This window comes from Stegostoma tigrinum, chromosome 11 (assembly GCF_030684315.1).
Source record: "Stegostoma tigrinum isolate sSteTig4 chromosome 11, sSteTig4.hap1, whole genome shotgun sequence".
NCBI lineage: Eukaryota > Metazoa > Chordata > Chondrichthyes > Orectolobiformes > Stegostomatidae > Stegostoma > Stegostoma tigrinum.
The window spans coordinates 10,998,357-11,016,462 of NC_081364.1; the positions used below are offsets into that span (position 1 = coordinate 10,998,357).

The 18,106-nt window shown below is 44.5% G+C and overlaps 1 protein-coding gene across 5 annotated transcripts in view; it reads left to right on the top strand.

Moving 5' to 3' along the window:
* Window positions 1–18,106, top strand: part of sema3bl (sema domain, immunoglobulin domain (Ig), short basic domain, secreted, (semaphorin) 3bl) — a 242,182-nt gene that overhangs the window by 141,592 nt on the left and 82,484 nt on the right. For all 5 annotated transcript variants that reach the window (XM_048547685.2, XM_048547682.2, XM_048547683.2 and 2 more), the window contains exons 8-9: window positions 15,300–15,414; window positions 15,781–15,850. In XM_048547685.2, the coding sequence (XP_048403642.2) occupies window positions 15,300–15,414; window positions 15,781–15,850 (185 nt within the window). The remainder of the gene's footprint in view (window positions 1–15,299; window positions 15,415–15,780; window positions 15,851–18,106) is intronic.

Sequence of the window (18,106 nt, forward strand, 5' to 3'; positions counted from 1 at the left end):
ATGAGGCAACAGTGCTAACCGCTGAGCTACTGTGCCACCCTAAAGCATCAGGCAGAGGGTAAAACAACAGCAACCTGCATTTCTACAGCACCTTTGTAACGTGGAAGCAGGCTGTTCAGCCCATCAAGTCCACACTGACCCTCCAAAGCACATCCCATCCAAAGACAGCTGATGGAATACTGAAAAAAAGAACTGTGGATGCTAGAAATCAGACACAAAAACAGAAATTGCTTGAAAAACTCAGCAGGTCTGACAGTATCTGCAGAGGGGAATAAGAATTAATGTTCTAGGTCCAGTGTCCCTTCTTCAGAATTGATTGTAGCTTGGAAAATGTTCGTATATGTGTTGGAAATGGGATGGAGGTAAGGTGAGGAGGAAATTATAGGTGAACATGGATCTCAGAGAGACAGACAGAGAACAGTTGAGCAATCGAAGGAATGGGTAAAGATCTGCATAGGTGAATGAATAGCTGCTAATGGAGACCTTTACGGGTTGATGATGGGTTGTTTAAGGGAGCAGCCCTTGTGATGACAAGGCTTGGTGTGCAGAAGTTGTGTTAAGGACATGGGAGAAGGTGCTCATGCCCAGATTTATCGAACTCTATATTGAGTCCTGATGGCTGTAGAGTTCCGAAGTGGAAAATGAGATGTTGTCCTTCCAGCTTGCATTGAGCTTGGCTGGAACACTGCAGCAAGCCTGAGACAGAGATATTGGCCAGGGAACAGGGTAATGTGTTGAAGTGGCAGGCAGCTAGAAGCTCAGGGTCATTTCTGCAGACGGAGCATAGGTGTTCTGTAAAGCAGTCTCCCTGCATACCATCTCCCCAGTGTAGAGGAGACCACATTGTGAGCAGCGAGTACAATCGACGAAATTGTATGATGTGCAGGTACAGTGCTGTTTCACCTGGAAGATATGCCTGAGGAGGATGTCTGTGGATACTGAGGAGGGAGGAAGTAAACAGGCAGCTGTTACATCTTCTGTGATGGCAGGGAAGCTGCCATGAGGCTGTTGAGAAGGCGTTGTGGGAGTGAAGGAGGAATGGACTGGAGTGTCCCAGAGGGACCAGTCTGTATGGAATGCTGACAAGGAAGGGGTGGGGAATCTGTGTCTTGTGGTGGCATCCCGCTAGAGGTGGTAGAAATGGTGGCTTACGATCCTCTGGGTGGTGATGTCGGTGGGAAGGTAGGTAAGGACAAGTGGGACCCTCTCGCTGATGTGGGAAGGACAAGTCGAACATCACTGAGTACCCTGTCAATCACAATGCTACGGAATCCTTGGTTGAGGAAGAAGGTGGGCATTTCAGAGGTCCCTTTGTCAAGGTTGGCATTGTCAGAACAGAAGCAACGGAGATGGAGGAACTAGGAGAATGGAGTAGAGTCTTTACCAGAAGCAGTTGTGAGGATGTTTAGTCAAGGTAACTGTGGGAGTCAAGCAGGTTTGTAGTACCAGTATTTCAATCTATTCCACTGCATTCGCTGCCTACAATGTGATCCCCTCAACATTGGGGAAATGAAGCACACACTCGGCAACCACTTTGCAGAACATCTACGTTCTGTCCACACCTGACCCTGAGCTTCCAATTGTCCACCACTTCAACACCCTGTTCTCCAGCCAATATCCCTGTCTAAGGCTTGCTGCAGTGCTCCAGTGAAGGTCAGTGCAGGCTGGAAGAACAACACCTCATTTTCCACTTTGGGACTCTGCATCTTCAGGACTCGACATCAAGTTCACTAATTTTAGAGCCTGAGCACCTTGTTCAATGCCCTTAGCCCAACACCTACACACCAGGCCTTGTCATCAGATGAACTATTACCACACACAACCCAATGCCATCCACCAGTAGTCACCATACGCGACTATTTATTCTCCCAGGCTGACCATTATTCACTCCTTTGTCTGGCCATCTGTTTTTCACTCTCTCTGGCGTCCACTTTCACCCATCATTTACGACATCCCCCCCCCCCCCCCCCCCCCCCCCGGCTCCACCTCGCCTTCAGCTTTTACACCAACCTTTTCTTGGCTACGATCAGTTCTGAAGAAGGGTCACTGGACCTGAAACATTACCTCTGTTTCTCTCTCCACCAGACCTGCTGAATTTCTCCAGCAGTTTCTGTTTTTATTCCAGCTGACAGAACGCGAGGTCTCACCCTGCCGCGTTGGCTCTCAGCGTACGTCTCAGTTGTTCGGAGAGAGGTGAAGGCCTCCAAGATAGTGTGCGATGCAGTAGGATCCATCAGTCTATCCTGAACAGTATTGTGAAGCAATAATCCAGCTCTGCTTGATTTAGTGATAATGGGAACTGCAGATGCTGGAGAATCCAAGACAATAAAGTGTGAAGCTGGATGAACACAGCAGGCCAAGCAGCATCATGATGAAGGGTCTAGGCCCGAAACGTCAGCTTTTGTGCTCCTGAGATGCTTCTGGGCCTGCTGTGTTCATCCAGCTTCACACTTTATTATCTGCTTGACTTACCCTGGAGTGCCTCATGGGAACAATGAGCAGTGCCGATATCTACCTTCACTTTCACCCCGACAACATCTATCTCCCCCCTTCCCTCGGAGGCTCTTCTCCCATTAATGTCTACCAGATGTTTGCCTGTTGCAGTTTTATTTAATCTTCCAGGGGTCTAGGACTGAAGATCCCAGCAAATGTTGTCATAGCTGGAAACATGTTTCCAGAAGCCTGACAGACAGTAAAACCTGAACGTGTGAGTTGAACCCAGGAAATAGTTTAATACATGCCAGGAAGCCTTTTATGATTTAGACAGCAGTTGCTTTATTTTTTAATGTTTTTCTTTCAAACCGTGTTTTTTTTAACACTTTTTTACGGACGGAGTCTTTCATTGGGATTTTTCAGGAAGACCATGACAGCAGAGTCTCAAAACGAGCTCTCAATGAACATTTAAAAAAAAATAGAGCATGTTTTACACTCCAAGGAGGATCGTGCAGTAGTCATTTCTAGAACCTTCTCTGAGGCCTCACAATACGTTTAAGACCCATTTTATTGTTTACGTTTTGGATTTGCAGAAGATTTATCAAGTTTTCTTTAACAGTTGAGCCATAATCTATGCTTGTGATATATTTTATTAAATTCTTTTCTCACTCCTGGGACTAAGAATGCCACTAACTGCATAAAATGGTCTAACATTGCTACGCTTATTCCCCTGGATTTATTCCCTGACCTGTGGAGATTAACAGCTACAGGGTAAAAAAAAAGCATAGACTCCATCGAGCTGATGGAGGGAGAGAGGGAGGGAAAACTGGTATTCATCAATAGATGAGAGCTGTTTCAACTTTTTCTCAACTTAACAAGAGTTTTGTTCATGAGCAAAAGACTCTAGTCATGCAGCCCCCTCTTCACTGGGGAAACAATGCATAGATTGGGTGACCGTTTCACGGAACATCTACGTTCTGTAAAAAAGACCTGTACACGGTGTGGCTTCTTCTACACTGGGGAAACCAAGCGGAGGCATGGGGACCGCTTTGCAGAACACTTCCGTTCGGTTCGCAATAAACAACTGCACCTCCCAGTCGCAAACCATTTCCACTCCCCCTCCCATTCTTTAGATGACATGTCCATCATGGGCCTCCTGCAGTGCCACAATGATGCCACCCGAAGGCTGCTGGAACAGCAACTCATATTCCGCCTGGGAACCCTGCAGCCCAATGATATCAATGTGGACTTCACCAGCTTCAAAATCTCCCCTTCCCCCACCACATCCCAAAACCAGCCCAGCTCTTCCCCTCCCACCACTGCATCCCAAAACCAGCCCAACCTGTCTCTGCCTCCTTAACCTGTTCTTCCTCTCACCCATCCCTTCCTCCCACCCCAAGCTGCACCTCCATCTCCTACCTACTAACCTCATCCCACCTCCTTGACCTGTCCGTCTTCCCTGGACTGACCTATCCCCTCCCTACCTCCCCACCTATACTCTCCTCTCCACCTATCTTCTTTTAACTCCATCTTCGGTCTGCCTCCCCCTCTCTCCCTATTTATTCCAGAACCCTCATCCCATCCCCCTCTCTGATGAAGGGTCTAGGCCCGAAACGTCAGCTTTTGTGCTCCTGAGATGCTGCTTGGCCTGCTGTGTTCATCCAGCTTCACACTTTATTATCTGAGCTTCCCGTTGCCTGCCACTTCAACACACTGCCATGTTCCCTGGCCAACATCTCTGTTCCAGGCTTGCTGTAGTGCCACCCTGTGTCTCCTATGACTAAGCCAGTCCCATATCCGCCTTGCCAGCTCACCCCTGATACCATCTGACTTCACCTTTTGTACCAGGCTGCCATGAGGCACCTTGTCAAAGGCTTTACTGCAGCCCATGTAAACAACATCATTGATTTCACCCCCATCAAGAGAATACTGAAGAACAGCACCTCATTTTCCGCTTGGGAACTCTACTACATTCTGGACTCAATATCTCATGCAAAAATTTTAGGGCTTGAAGCACCTTCTCCCATGATCTTACCCCAACCCCCACAACACCAGGTCTTGTTCGCACATGGTCTGCTATTGCACACTACCCATTCTTAGTCACTAACAGTCCCCATTAACTCCTTTGTCTGTCCAAATGTTCTTCTCTCTCTTTGGGCTCTATCTCCACCTATCATTTACTCCTTACCCTCTCCCCACCTGCCCTACTTCGGCAGGAAAAACAAGATTTTCCCAGCTACCATCAGTTTTGAGGAAAGGACACTGGACCTGAAACGTTAACTCTGATTTTGCTCCATAGATGCTGCCAGATCTGCTAAGTCCTTCCAGCAATTTCTGCTTATGTCAGTCTAGTCGCATGCTGTAGTGCCAGGTATCTCTACAAACAAGGAGCAATACAGCGCAGGAACAGGCCCTTCAGCCCTCCAAGCCTGTGCTGCCACATTTTCACCTTCCATACTAAAGCTGTCTTCACTTACAGGATCTGTATCCCTCTATTCCCTTCTACTCATGTATTTGTCTAAGTGCTCCTTGAATTTTGCTATTGTGTCTGCTTCAGCCACCTCCCCTGGCAGCATGTTCCTTGCACACACCACCCTTTGTGTGAAAAGTTGCCTGTTGCATCTCTTTTAAATTGCCCCCCCTCCTGTTAATCCCTTGAACCTGCGTCCCCTAATAATTGACCCCTCCACCCTGTGAAAAGGCCTCATACTTTTCACTCTTTCCATGCCATCCACAATCTTATAAACTTCTATCGGGTCGCCTGTCAAGCTCCTGCATTCCAGTGAAAACAAACCCAGTCCATCCAACCTTTCCGCACTGCTACTACCCCTCCCCACCCCCACAATATTAGGCAACGTCCTAGTAAGGGGAAGTGATGGCCTAGTGGTATTATTGCTGGGCTGTTAATCCAGAGACCCCGATAACACAGTGGGGACCCAGGTTTGAATCCTGCCATGGATGTTGGAATTTGAATTCGATAAAATATTTGGAATTAACAAAATAATGATGACCATGATTGTTGGAAGAACCCATCTGGGTTCACTAATGTCCTTTAGGGAAGGAAATTGCCATCCTTATCTGGTCTGAACTACATGTGACTCCAGACCCACAGCAAATGTGGTTGACTCTCAACTACCATCTGGGCAATTAGGGATGGGCAATTAATGCTGCCTAGCTAGCAATGCCCCCATCCTGTTAATGAATAAAGGAAACTCTTCTCTGTATCCTCTCCAAAGCATCCACATCCTTCTGTTGTGCTCACACTAGAACTGTGTGCAATATTCCAAGTGAGACCTAACTAAAGTTCTATAAAGCTGCAGCATAACTTGTCTATCCTTATACTCAATGCCCCTTCCAATGCCTTAAGCCTTTTTTTACTACCTTATCTACCTGCACACCCAGATCCCTCTGCATATCAATACTCCTCAGGGTTCGGCCATTCACTGCATAATCTCAACCTGTACTTGACTTTCCAAAATGCATCACCCTCACAGTTGTGTGAATTAAACTCCGTCTGCCATTTTTCTGCTTATGCCTCCAACTGATTTATATTCTGCTGTTTCCTCTGATAATCGCCTTCGCTATCCACAACTCCACTTTATGTAGACCACAAGCAGCAGAGACCCTGGCACTGATCCCTGTGGAACATCACTAGTCACAGCCCTCCATTCTAAAAAACATCCCTCCACCACTACCGTCTGTCTCCTCTGACTAAGTCAGTTCTGTATGCATCTTGCCAGCTTGCCCCTGACACCATGCGACTTCGCCCTTTATCCCAGTCTGCCATGAGGCACCTTGTTAAAGGCTTCACTGAAGCCCATGTAAACAACATCATTCACTTTTTGCTCATCAATCATCTTCATTACCTCTTCAAAAAAAAATTAGTGAGGCATGATCTCCCCTGCACAAAACTATGCTGTCTGTTGCTAATCAATCCATTTGCTTCGAAATATATTTAGATCTTGTCCATGAGAATCTTTTCCAATAATTTCCTTACCACTTACATGAGACTCATAGGCCTGTAATTTGCAGGATTATCCACGATACCCTTCTTAAACAATCTGGCAACATTGGCTATTCTCCTGTATTCTGGGACCTCACCTGTGGCCAGAAAGGATGCAAAGATGTCTGTCAATGCTCCAGCAATTTGTTCTGTTGCCTACCTCAATATTCTGGGATAGATCCCATCGGTGCCTGGGGACTTACCTATCTGAAAACTTTTTAAGATGCTCAACACCCCTTCCTCAGAAATTCGACACTCCCTTCCCTAAGATCATTGTTCCCCTTCTCTTTGGTGAATACCGATACAAAGTATTCATTTAGGATTTCACCTACCTCTTCTACCTCATCACATAGTTTCCTTCCTTTGCCCTTCAGTAGGCCAGCCCTTTCCCTGACTGCCCTTTTGCTTTTTCTATATGTATAAAACCCCTTGAGATTCATCTTAATCCTGTTTGCTAATGACTTTTCATGACTCCTTTTTGCCCTTCTAATGCCTTATTTAAGTTCTCTCCTTCTTTCCTCAGATACTTCAAGGGTTTTATCAGTTCCAATCCTCCTAGACCTTATGTATACTTCCTTTTTCTTTCTGACCATGGTCATAACATCCATGGTCATCCAAGGTTCATGCAACTTGCCACACCTATCCTTCATTCTCACAGGAATGTGCTGCTCCAGAACTCTTACCAACTGCATTTGAAATACTCCCTCACATCTGATTTGGATTTACCCTCAAACAGCCATGTCCAATCAACACTCTCCATGTCCTGCCTAACATTGTTGTAGTTAGCTTTTCCCCAGTTTAACACCTTCACCTGAGAACTGCTGTTATCTCTATCCATGAGTATTTTAAAACTCACTATATTATGGTCACTACTCCCGAAATGCTCCCCTACTGAAACTTCACTCACCTGGCCAGGCTTATTTCCCAGAACTGGGTCCAAAATAACCACTTCTGGGGTTGTTCTGTTTATGCACTGTGTCAAGTAACACTCCTGAATGGCTCTCACAAGTTCTTCCCCATCCAAGCCCCGAGCATGAAATGAGTCCCAGATAATATAGGGGAGGTTAAAATCACCCACCACAACAAACCTGCCATTTTTACATCTTTCCAAAATCTCTTTACATATTCTCTCCTGTATCCCCTGCTGGCTATTGGGAGGCCTATAGTATACCCCCAGCATTGTGATTTCACCTTTCCTCATTTGGAGAAGAGATTTAGCTCAGTCCCTCAGACAGACAGGAGCCATATCAACACTTTGGGATTGCGATGAGATGAGGGATTGAAAGAACAGAGCGATTCCTCTGTATGAGCAAGGAATAATTCTGAAACGATGTGGCAGAATGAGAGAAGCTGGAATTGTTCTCCTTTGGAGCAGGGAAGTTTTAGCGAGATTGAGTGGCGGTGTTCAAAATGAGGAAGGGTTCTGATAGAACAAAGAGAAACAAACTGCTTCTGTTGGGGAAAAGACAGATTTAATGTGGAACATAGAACAGTACAGCACAGGAATAGGTCCTTCAGCCCATGATGTTGTGCCAAACATGACGCCAAATTAAACTAATCTCTTCGGTCTGCCCTTGGTCCATATCCCTCCAAGCCTTGCTGATATTCATGTGCTTATCTAAAAGTCCCTTAAACACCCTTATTGTGCCTGTCTCCATCACCACCTCTGGCAGCGCATTCCAGACTCTCTCTGCGTAAAAACCTTGCCCCTCACATCTCCTTTGAACTTTAACCCTCTCAGCTTAAAAACAAATCTCCTAGTATTGAACATTTCAACTCTGGGGAAAAAGATTCTGACTGTCAACCCCCATCTATGCAGCTCATAATTTTATACATTTCTATCAAGTCTTCCCTCAGCTTCCACTGCTCCAGCGAAAACAACCCAAGTTTTTCTAGCCTCCTTATAGCTCATACCCTCTAATCCAGGCAGCATCTCGTAAACCTCTCCTGCACCCTCTGCAAAGCCTCTATGCACTTCCTGTAATGCGGCAACCAGAGTTGAACGCAATACTCTAAGCATAGCCTATCCATAAAGCTGCAGCATGACATCCTGTCTCCTGTACTCAATGTCCCGACCAGTACAGAAATTACCAAAGAAACTGAGGGGTAAAAGGAAAATGTTATTTACACAGCAATTTTTAACAATCTGGATACATTGCCTGAAAGGATAGTGGAAACTGATTTTAATTGTTCCCTTTATTATCTCATGGGACACTGTATTAACTGACAGGACCAGTATTTGTTGCCAGTCGTTCATTACATTGAAGTGAAGATTAGTTTGACTATTTCGGAGTTGGTTAAGAATCAACCTCATTGCTGCAGGTCTGGAGTAACGAGTAGGTCAGAGAAGGAAAGGGGTGATAGATTTCTTTCTCTAAAGGATGTTAGCGAGCCTGATGAGTTTCTGTGACTCGGTGATAACTGTCATGGCTACTATTATTGAGACCAGTTTTATAATCTACTTTTCTTTATCAAATTTACACTTGGCTCACCACCATGCTGGAATTGAAACCAGTGACCCCAGAGCAGAGGTCCTGGGTGGATTCAATAGGAGCTTAAAGGAGCTGGATTAATTCTTAAAAGGGAAAATGATGCGGGGCTGTGGGGAAAGGGTCAGACTAAGTTTCTTGCTGTTCCAAATGGTACAAAAGACCTTCTTTCTATGCTTCCTTATCATTTGGCTCAGCGGTTAGCACTGCAGCCTCACAGCGCCAGGAACCCGGGTTCAATTTGGGTGACTGTCTGTGTGGAGTTTGCACATTCTTCCCCATGTCTGTGTGGGTTTCCTCTGGGTGCTCCGGTTTCCTCCCAGAATCCAAAGATGTGCAGGTTAGGGTGGATTGGCCATGGAAAGTGTGATGTTATGTGGGTGGAGTCAGGGGCTAGGTCTGATTGAGATGCTCTTCAGAGGGTTGGTGCAGACTCAATGGGCCAAATGGGCGCTTTACTCACTGTAAGAATTGTATGCTCCAATGTCGTCAGCTAGCTCACAGTGGAATCACAATCCTTCTGCCTTCTGTGCCTCAAGATCAAAATTTGCGGGTGATTTGTATCCTAACTCCTCTGTGTGCGCGGTTGTGTGTTTGTGTCTGTGTGTGGATGTTGCATTAGTGACATCCATCATTCACCATAATCATTGATTATCATATCTGATAACCTTACAGGCAAGGGTGAACTGATAACCTTTGAAAGGCTATTGTTGATAACCCTGCAGTCATCAATCACAGAGTCCGTTCACCGTTTGAAATGTTCACATTTGAATCCATAAGCTAATCTGTTCAGGAAGAGCCGGATAATGGAGCAGATAGGCAACTGAATGTTGGTGAATGGTTCTCGGCCACAGTATCACAGCTTTGTAAAAGGCAAATGGAGCTTAGTCAAGGCATGAGTCTGCACCTGGCTTGAATGTCACACTTGCTGCAATATAACTACAGAATCAAACTCCCAGAGGATAGTTTAACTTAGTCATTTTCATTGCCAACTAAAAGCAAAATTCAATAAGCACTAAGATCCCCTTCAGCAGATGGAGCACATTGGTCTCACTGAATTTTAAAGGGAAATTCTGAGGTTTCTTTCATTCTCTCAAATGATGTTGGCATTGCTGGAATGGCCGGCATTTGGTTGCTCATGTCTCATCACTGTTGAGAAAGTGGTGATGACCTGTTTTCTTGAAGCCCCAGTGTTGTTAGGAAGGTATTTCTGGATAATGTCCATGTTTGTGTTGATAAGTAGCAAGTCACACCACACGAGTATCAGGCATTGACCATTTCCATCAAGAAAGAGCCTAACCATTGCCTGGTGACATTAATGCAATTACCATCACTGAATCTCTCACTTTCGACATTCCTTGGCATTGCTATTGGGCAGAAACTGAACTGGACTAGCCATATAAAATACTGTGATACACGAGTGCTCAGAAACTTAAAATTCTGTGGTGAATAACTTGCCTCCTGTCTCCCCCAAATCTTGTCTACCACCTACTAGTTACAAGCTACGATTATGATGAATATTATCCATTTATCTGGGATGGATGCAGCTACAGTAACACTCAAGAAGCTCAATACTGTCAAGGGCAAAGCAAAATACTTGATTGGCATCCCATCCACCACCTTCAATGTACACTCCCTTCACTCAGACACCCAGTAGCACGTACCATCTGCAAGACACTCTTCAATAGCTCAACAAATCTTCAACAGCACCTTCCAGAGCCATGTCCTCTCCTATCTCAAAGGACAAGGGCAGGAGATACGTGGGAACACCACCACATGCAAGCCTGCCTCTAACTTACGCACCATCAAAACTTAGAGTCATCAAGCTGCTCAGCATGGAAACAGACTTTATCGTCCGACATGTTGACCAGATATCCTAAATTAGTCTAGTCCCGTTTACCAGCACCTAGCCCATAAAACTCTAAACCCTTCCTCATCATGTACCCGCTCAGATGCCTTTTAAATGTTCTCACTATACCGACCTCCACCCCTTCCTCTGGCAACTCGTTCCATACACGCACCAACCTCTGTGTGGAAAAGTTATCCCTTGGATCCCTTTTATATCTTTCCCCTCTCAGCTTAAACCAATGCCCTCTAAGTTTGAACTTGGAAGTATATATCTCCATTCCTTCAGTAATGCTCAGTCAAAAACTTGCTAAATAGTACCGTGGGTATCCCTAATCCAAGAAACCACAGTGGCTCAAGAAGGCAGCTTGAACCAGCAGTCTATGAACAAACAAAATAAATTTTAAAAAGATGGGCCTTTACCCACAATCTGCTAGTTTCACTAAAACTACAGATGAGACGAAGAATTCCATCTCCAATTTGTTGATTGAATTGAAATATCTCCTGCTGTTGTGGTGGGATTTGAGCTCGGCCTCCAGAGCATTGGTCTATATCTCTCGATTATTTGTCCGGTATTATCACTGTGCTGTCATCTGAATGGGTCAGCTGTTGATCGGACTCTTTGGGAAGCTCAGCGACGTTGAATGAGCAATGGAGCAGGCACACTGTAAATATTTTTAATCAGTCTGTTCAGATGTGATATGGCATATCTCTGGAGCAGGTGGGACCTAACCCGAGCCTCCTGGGTCAGACGTTGGAACCACTACCACTGTGCTGCGGGCACATTGTAAAGGTGTCTAATTATGCTGAAACTTGTTTTGTTAAAACTATTTGAAGAATGGATAGCAAGAGGATATTTTTAGGATGAAGACTGTCCGAGTAATGAAGTCAGCTGCCAAACAGACAATTAGAATAATTTTAAAAGTTGCATTTGAATGTCACCTGACCTCAGCCAAATTCCAAAATGGCTCATTTACAGTGAATGAGGTCTTCTTCAAAGAATATATTATCACGACAATGCACAGAAGGTCCATCATATCTATGCCTAGTCATTTATTTTCCTAACCAATTTGTCCATCTCCCCTGCTCCTACCCTATAGTCCTGTTTGCCCCTCTCTCCATTCCCCCCACCCCCGCTGGGACTTTTTCTCTTTTAACTCTGGCAGTTAGACACGTCATTGATCTGCTGTGCTCTCATTCCAGTCTCTTAACCTGAACTATCACAGAAACATAGAAACATAGAAGATAAAAGTGGGAAGAGGCCATTCAGCCCTTCGAGCCTGCTCCACCATTCTTCACGATCATGGCTGATCAGCCAACTCAATAGCCTAATCCTGCTTTCTCTGCATAACCTTTGATCCCATTCACCCCCAAGTACTATGTCTTGTCACCTCTTGAATACATTCAATGTTCTGGCATCAACTACTTCCTGTGGCTCACCACTCTTTGGCTGAAGAAATGTCTCCTCATCTTCATCCTGAATAGCCTACCCCAAATCCTCATACTGTGACCTCTGGTTCTGGACAGACCTATCATTGGAAGAAAACCTCCTTGCATCTACCCTGTTCAGTCCTGTTAAAATTTTATAATGATCACCACGTTTCTGCACCCCCCCCCCCCAACCCCCAGTCATTTGTCTGAACTCTAGCGGAAACAATCCCGACCTAATTGATTGCTCATTATACCCGCCGTACCTGGAATCAGCCTGGTAAGCATCTTTTCTCCACCAGCACTCTACACCCACCACCTCCACAAGCCCCCACCTCCCACAACTATAGCATAAGTGCTGCTCCTCCCACATTTCACTTCAGTTCTGATGAAGAATCAGCTAGATGTGAAACACTAGCTTGCTGGCTCTCCCTGGGCTTCCTGTCTCGTTGTGATCTCCAGCATTTGGTGTTCTCAGCACAGATTCCGGCATCTGCACTAATTTGTTCCTACATTGTGTTTGTTCACTTCCCTTTTCAAAGTTGCCATTGAATTTGCTTCCACCATCCCCTCAGACAGCACAGCCCAGATCACAACAACACACTCCTCAGAAGAAATTGCCTTCATTTTTTTTGCAATCAACTGAAATTGGTGTCCTCTCATTACTGTCCCCTTTTCCACTGGAAATAGATGGTCCTTATTTACTCTGTGTAAATCATTCGTAATTTTGAACACCTCCATCAAATTTCCCTTAACTTTGCCAGCTTGAAAGAGAACAAATCCATCTCTCCAGTCCCTATATATCACTGGAGCTCTACATGGCCCTTGTAACACTCCAGTAAATCTTGCTTGACCCTGTCTTACTGCTTAAAATTCAGAGCCTCTAGCATCGGATACAAACTACAGCTGAAGCCTGTAGCTAGTATTTTATAGTGGCTAAGCATGTTGGCTTTGTATACATTGTATTGATTTATAAAGCTTGGGTCTGGGAGCTTTCAACTTGTCCTGCCACATTCAGAGATTTTGTACATGCACCTCGATGTCGCTTCATTCTTGCAATTGGGCTGTTTTGTTGTTATTCGCTTTCCTCTTTCTTCCTATCAAAAGTTCTTACTGTATTTGTGCTCTGCATCAAATTTCATCTGGCCATGCATCTGCCCATTTTACTTGTCTGGCAATACGTCCTGACCACTTTGTGTAATTGAGGTCTTTTAGATGATAAAGGAGATTGACAAAGTAGACATAGAGAAAATGTTTCCCCTTGTTGGGAAATCTAGAACGAGAAGCGATGGTCTTAAGATAACAGACTTAAAACAGAGATAAGAAAAAATTACTTCTCCCAAAGAGTTGTGAATCTCTGTAATCGACTATCTCAGAGTGTGTTAGGTGTCGGACCATCGAGTCAGTTTATTTATTTATTTTTCTTTATTTATTCACGGGATGAGGGCATCGCTGGCCAGGCAGCATTTATCCCTAAATACCCAGAGTGCAGTTAAGAGTCAACCACATCGCTGTGGATCTGGAGTCACATGTAGGCCAGACCAGGTATAGATGGCAGTTTCCTTCCCTAAAGGACATTAGTGAACCAGATGGGTTTTTTTTCCCCAACAATCAGCAATAGATTTGCGGTCATCATTAAACTCTTCATTCCAGATATTTATTGAATTCAAGTTCCACCATCTGCTGTGGCAGGATTCAAACCTGGGTTCCCAGAATATTAAATAAATTAAAATATAACATTCATATATAATAATATATGAATATTATATATAAATATACTAAATAAATCGTTAGCAATCCCTTTGTCTGTCCAACTGTCTTTCTCTCTCTTTGGGCGCCATCCTATCGTTTAATCCCTACCCCACTCACCTCCCTATTTTCTGCATATAAACTGACATTTTCCCAACCACCATCAGTTCTGAGGAAGGGTCACTGGACCCGAAATGTTAACTCTTTTTTTACTTCACAGATGCTGCCAGACCTGCTGAGCTTTTCCAGCAACTTTGTTTTTGTCTCCGAATATTATCTGGGTTACCAGTCCAGCAATAATGCCGCTAGGCCATTGCCTCCCCAAGGAGGAGATAGGTAGACTTTTAATTAGTAATAGGTTGAAAGGTTATGGAGATCGGGCAGGAAAATGGGGTTGAGACTGAGATGTGATCAGCTGAGATTGTTTTAAATGGTAGCACAGGTTCAAGGGGCTGAATTGCCTACTGCTGCTCACAGTTCTCATGTTGTTATTTTTACACACATTTCCAAGATTTGCGTAATCTGCAAATTTTGAAACTTTCCACTGTAATGCCAAGCCTAGGTCATTCATACACATGTGAGTATAATTTTGGTACAGTGATTTAGTTACTAGGTCAACAAGTTTCCATCAGCTGGGTCCTCCAAACAGTGGTTCTAATAAATATAGATTACTACCTGAAGGTAGTGAAAAGATTATGGAATATAGGAAGATGCAAGCTCATTATCTCAAATAAAATGGACTTTTTGGACATAATGGCCTTTTGCTAATCCTAGATACTCTTGAATGCTGGCCAATTGTTCCCATATGATTTAAGACAAGCAATAAAGAAAGTTTGTTGTTTTGACATATTGATCCAGACAAGACACAAGGTTGCCATCTGCGCAAGGTACAAAGGATAGTTGTTACTAAGACATTGTATCAACAATCTTTCTAACCAATGGAATCTCAATCGCACAATGGAACAAGCTGCCAAAGGAAAATAGTCACAGAACCCTTCACTTGAAATCTTCAAGAGCATTTATAGGTTTTCATTATCAGGGATACAGTTTCAGCAGGGTTTAGTGATTTAGTGTGCCCTATCTAAATGTTAGGGGAGCACAGATACCAGTTTGCAATGCAGACACAACTGAAGCAGTGGAATAGTAGAGCTGTGTGAGAATGTGTCCTTTTAGATTTGATCTCAACGCAGATTTCAATCTTCTCTTGCAGGATAGAAATGTTTATAAGAATTAAAATGTCAGTGGTTTGCTGTGATGTCTAATTGCATGTAAGAAGCCATTATTTAGGGATTTAATGATCCCAGAAAATTATGCAACATAATTAATGAGGTGTTTACAATGGTATGTTTCAGAATGACGCAGGAGGACAAAGGGCGCTAGTAAACAAATGGAGCACATTTGTCAAAGCCAGGCTGATATGTTCTGTTCCAGGACCTGATGGTATAGACACGTACTTTGATGAGCTTGGTAAGTGGGCGATTATTTTGCTACAGTTGTGATTCTTAAGTCAAGGAACATAAGGAATGAGGGGATCTGTGAAAGATATGTCAGCACTGGGCAGCTCCAGCAAAACAAAACTTTCTTTAATCTTAACCAGGGAAATCCAAGGTATGTTCCTTTAGGGTACATTTATCATTTTACTCGGAGAAGAACACATTAACACTGGGCTAGTGCCGAGGCATGCTGTTTCCCCTCTGTATTTGTAAAGTGCACATTCGAACCCAATGCAGAGAACAGACATCAAATTCTATATGCTAAAAAATTAGGTTCCTTTGGGACAAGAATGGCTTATTCTTAGTGATTCTGTATGATTTCACTTCACTTGTGTTGCAGAGGATGTGTTTCTACTGAGAACGAATGATGAAAAGAATCCTGAAATTTATGCCCTGTTTAGTACAATAAGGTAGGAAGCGTTTTTATTTGGTCTTAAATAAGAAAAGTGTATTGATGCTGACATGCAGTGTGAGTTTATTCAGCTTTTGCTTAAGCACTGCCTTTCACAATCTCAGAATGTTTGGAGAAGACTGTTATACAGAGTTATGTCCCTGGACTAAAACACAAAGCTCAGACCAAAGTTCTGAGTTGAAATGCACCATGGAGGTTGGCCGAATATACAGCTAATAATTGTGACCATGGCAAAATTATTATTGATTGTCCAAAAAACCCATCTGGCTCACTGATCCCTTTTAAGGAAGGAAGCTGCCACCCTTACCTGGCCTGGCCGACATTCGACTTCAGACCCATAGTAATGTGATTGATCTTAACTGCCCTCTGAAATGGCCTGGCAAGCCAGTCCTTACATGGGAAATATGTTTTGGCTCAGTCAGTGATGCCCACATCCTGTGAGTGAATTTTAAGAAAGGAGATTTTACATGGAGTGGCGTGGTGCCTCAGTGGTTAGCACTGCAGCCTCACAGGGCCAGGGACCTGGGTTCAATTCCAGCCTTGGGCGACTGTGTGGCATTTCCACATTCTCCCCGAGTCTGCGTGGGTTTTCTCCAGGTGCTCTGGTTTCCTCCCACAGTCCAAAGATGTGCAGGTTAAGTGTATTGGCCATGCTAAATTGGCCATAGTGTTCAGGGATGTGCAAGCTGGGTGGGTTGTTTGAAGGGTGACTGTGGACTCAATGGGTTGAATGACCTGCTTCCTCTATGATTCTGTTTGTCATAAAAATGGCATTTAGGATTTGACTTAAAACCACATCTGAAAGGCAGTAACCTTCTCACTGTAATGCTTTGGAATGGCAGCTCACAATAGGCTTTGGACCCTGGGCCTTAACTGCTACCCAAAGGCTGTGTTTCGCACTTACATGCGACACTGCATGCGCAGTGAGTCTTCTCGTGTTTTAACCTGACCAGTGAGGCTCATGGGTGATGAGAGATTAAGCGCCCTGATTGTTTGAAGTTGGGATTCTGTGGCCAGGTTTCTGAGAGGCACAAAATACAGAAAAAAAAATTGAAGAAGCAGAGGACCTGCTATCTCCTGTTATTGTATGTATAATGTGATGCTTTAAATCACTGCATTTCTCTTTTAAACTGATTAGTTGTGGGATTGAGTTACTTATCAGGGACACCGAGGAGAAGAAACTGGTGACAAACTTATTCTTTGGAGCTAAAGCAGGTGCAGCGTGCATCAGTGGATCACATTTCCAGTAACATTCCCGATATAAGAACTGCATTAATAAATGACATTTCCTGTGTAAACCAGTTAACATAAGCAACAACACAATACTTCCACCTTAGAGGGCACAGTATCCAACTGTTGTGTGCTAGATTATGTAAATCTGCTCACTGCCCTTGACTGGGTAAATCCTGGCTAGAGACTCAAAAACAAAGCATACAGAGCGATGGAAAAAACTGAAAGGAAGAGTCGGAAGCAAGGTGCAGACGTTTCAAAGCTGTGTGACCAAACCTATTGCACACAAATAAACTGGTGTCACCTCTAAAATATACCATGAAAAAGGGTATTAGAGAAAGGCCATGACTCATTAACTGGGCATCCGCAAAAAACACCCACAGTCAATTCAAGAAGCAAATTACTGCCGATGCTGGAATCTGCACCGAAAACAAAAAGTGCTGGAGATCACAGCGGCTCAGGCAGCTCTGATGAAGAGTCAACCAAGACTGAAATGTTAGCTTAACAAAATGTGAGGCTGGATGAACACAGCAGGCCAAGCAGCATCTCAGGAGCACAAAAGCTGACGTTTCGGGCCTAGACCCTTCATCAGAGAGGGGGATGGGGGGAGGGAACTGGAATAAATAGGGAGAGAGGGGGAGGCGGACCGAAGATGGAGAGTAAAGAAGATAGGTGGAGAGGGTGTAGGTGGGGAGGTAGGGAGGGGATAGGTCAGTCCAGGGAAGACGGACAGGTCAAGGAGGTGGGATGAGGTTAGTAGGTAGCTGGGGGTGCGGCTTGGGGTGGGAGGAAGGGATGGGTGAGAGGAAGAACCGGTTAGGGAGGCAGAGACAGGTTGGACTGGTTTTGGGATGCAGTGGGTGGGGGGGAAGAGCTGGGCTGGTTGTGTGGTGCAGTGGGGGGAGGGGATGAACTGGGCTGGTTTAGGGATGCAGTGGGGGAAGGGGAGATTTTGAAACTGGTGAAGTCCACATTGATACCATATGGCTGCAGGGTTCCCAGGCGGAATATGAGTTGCTGTTCC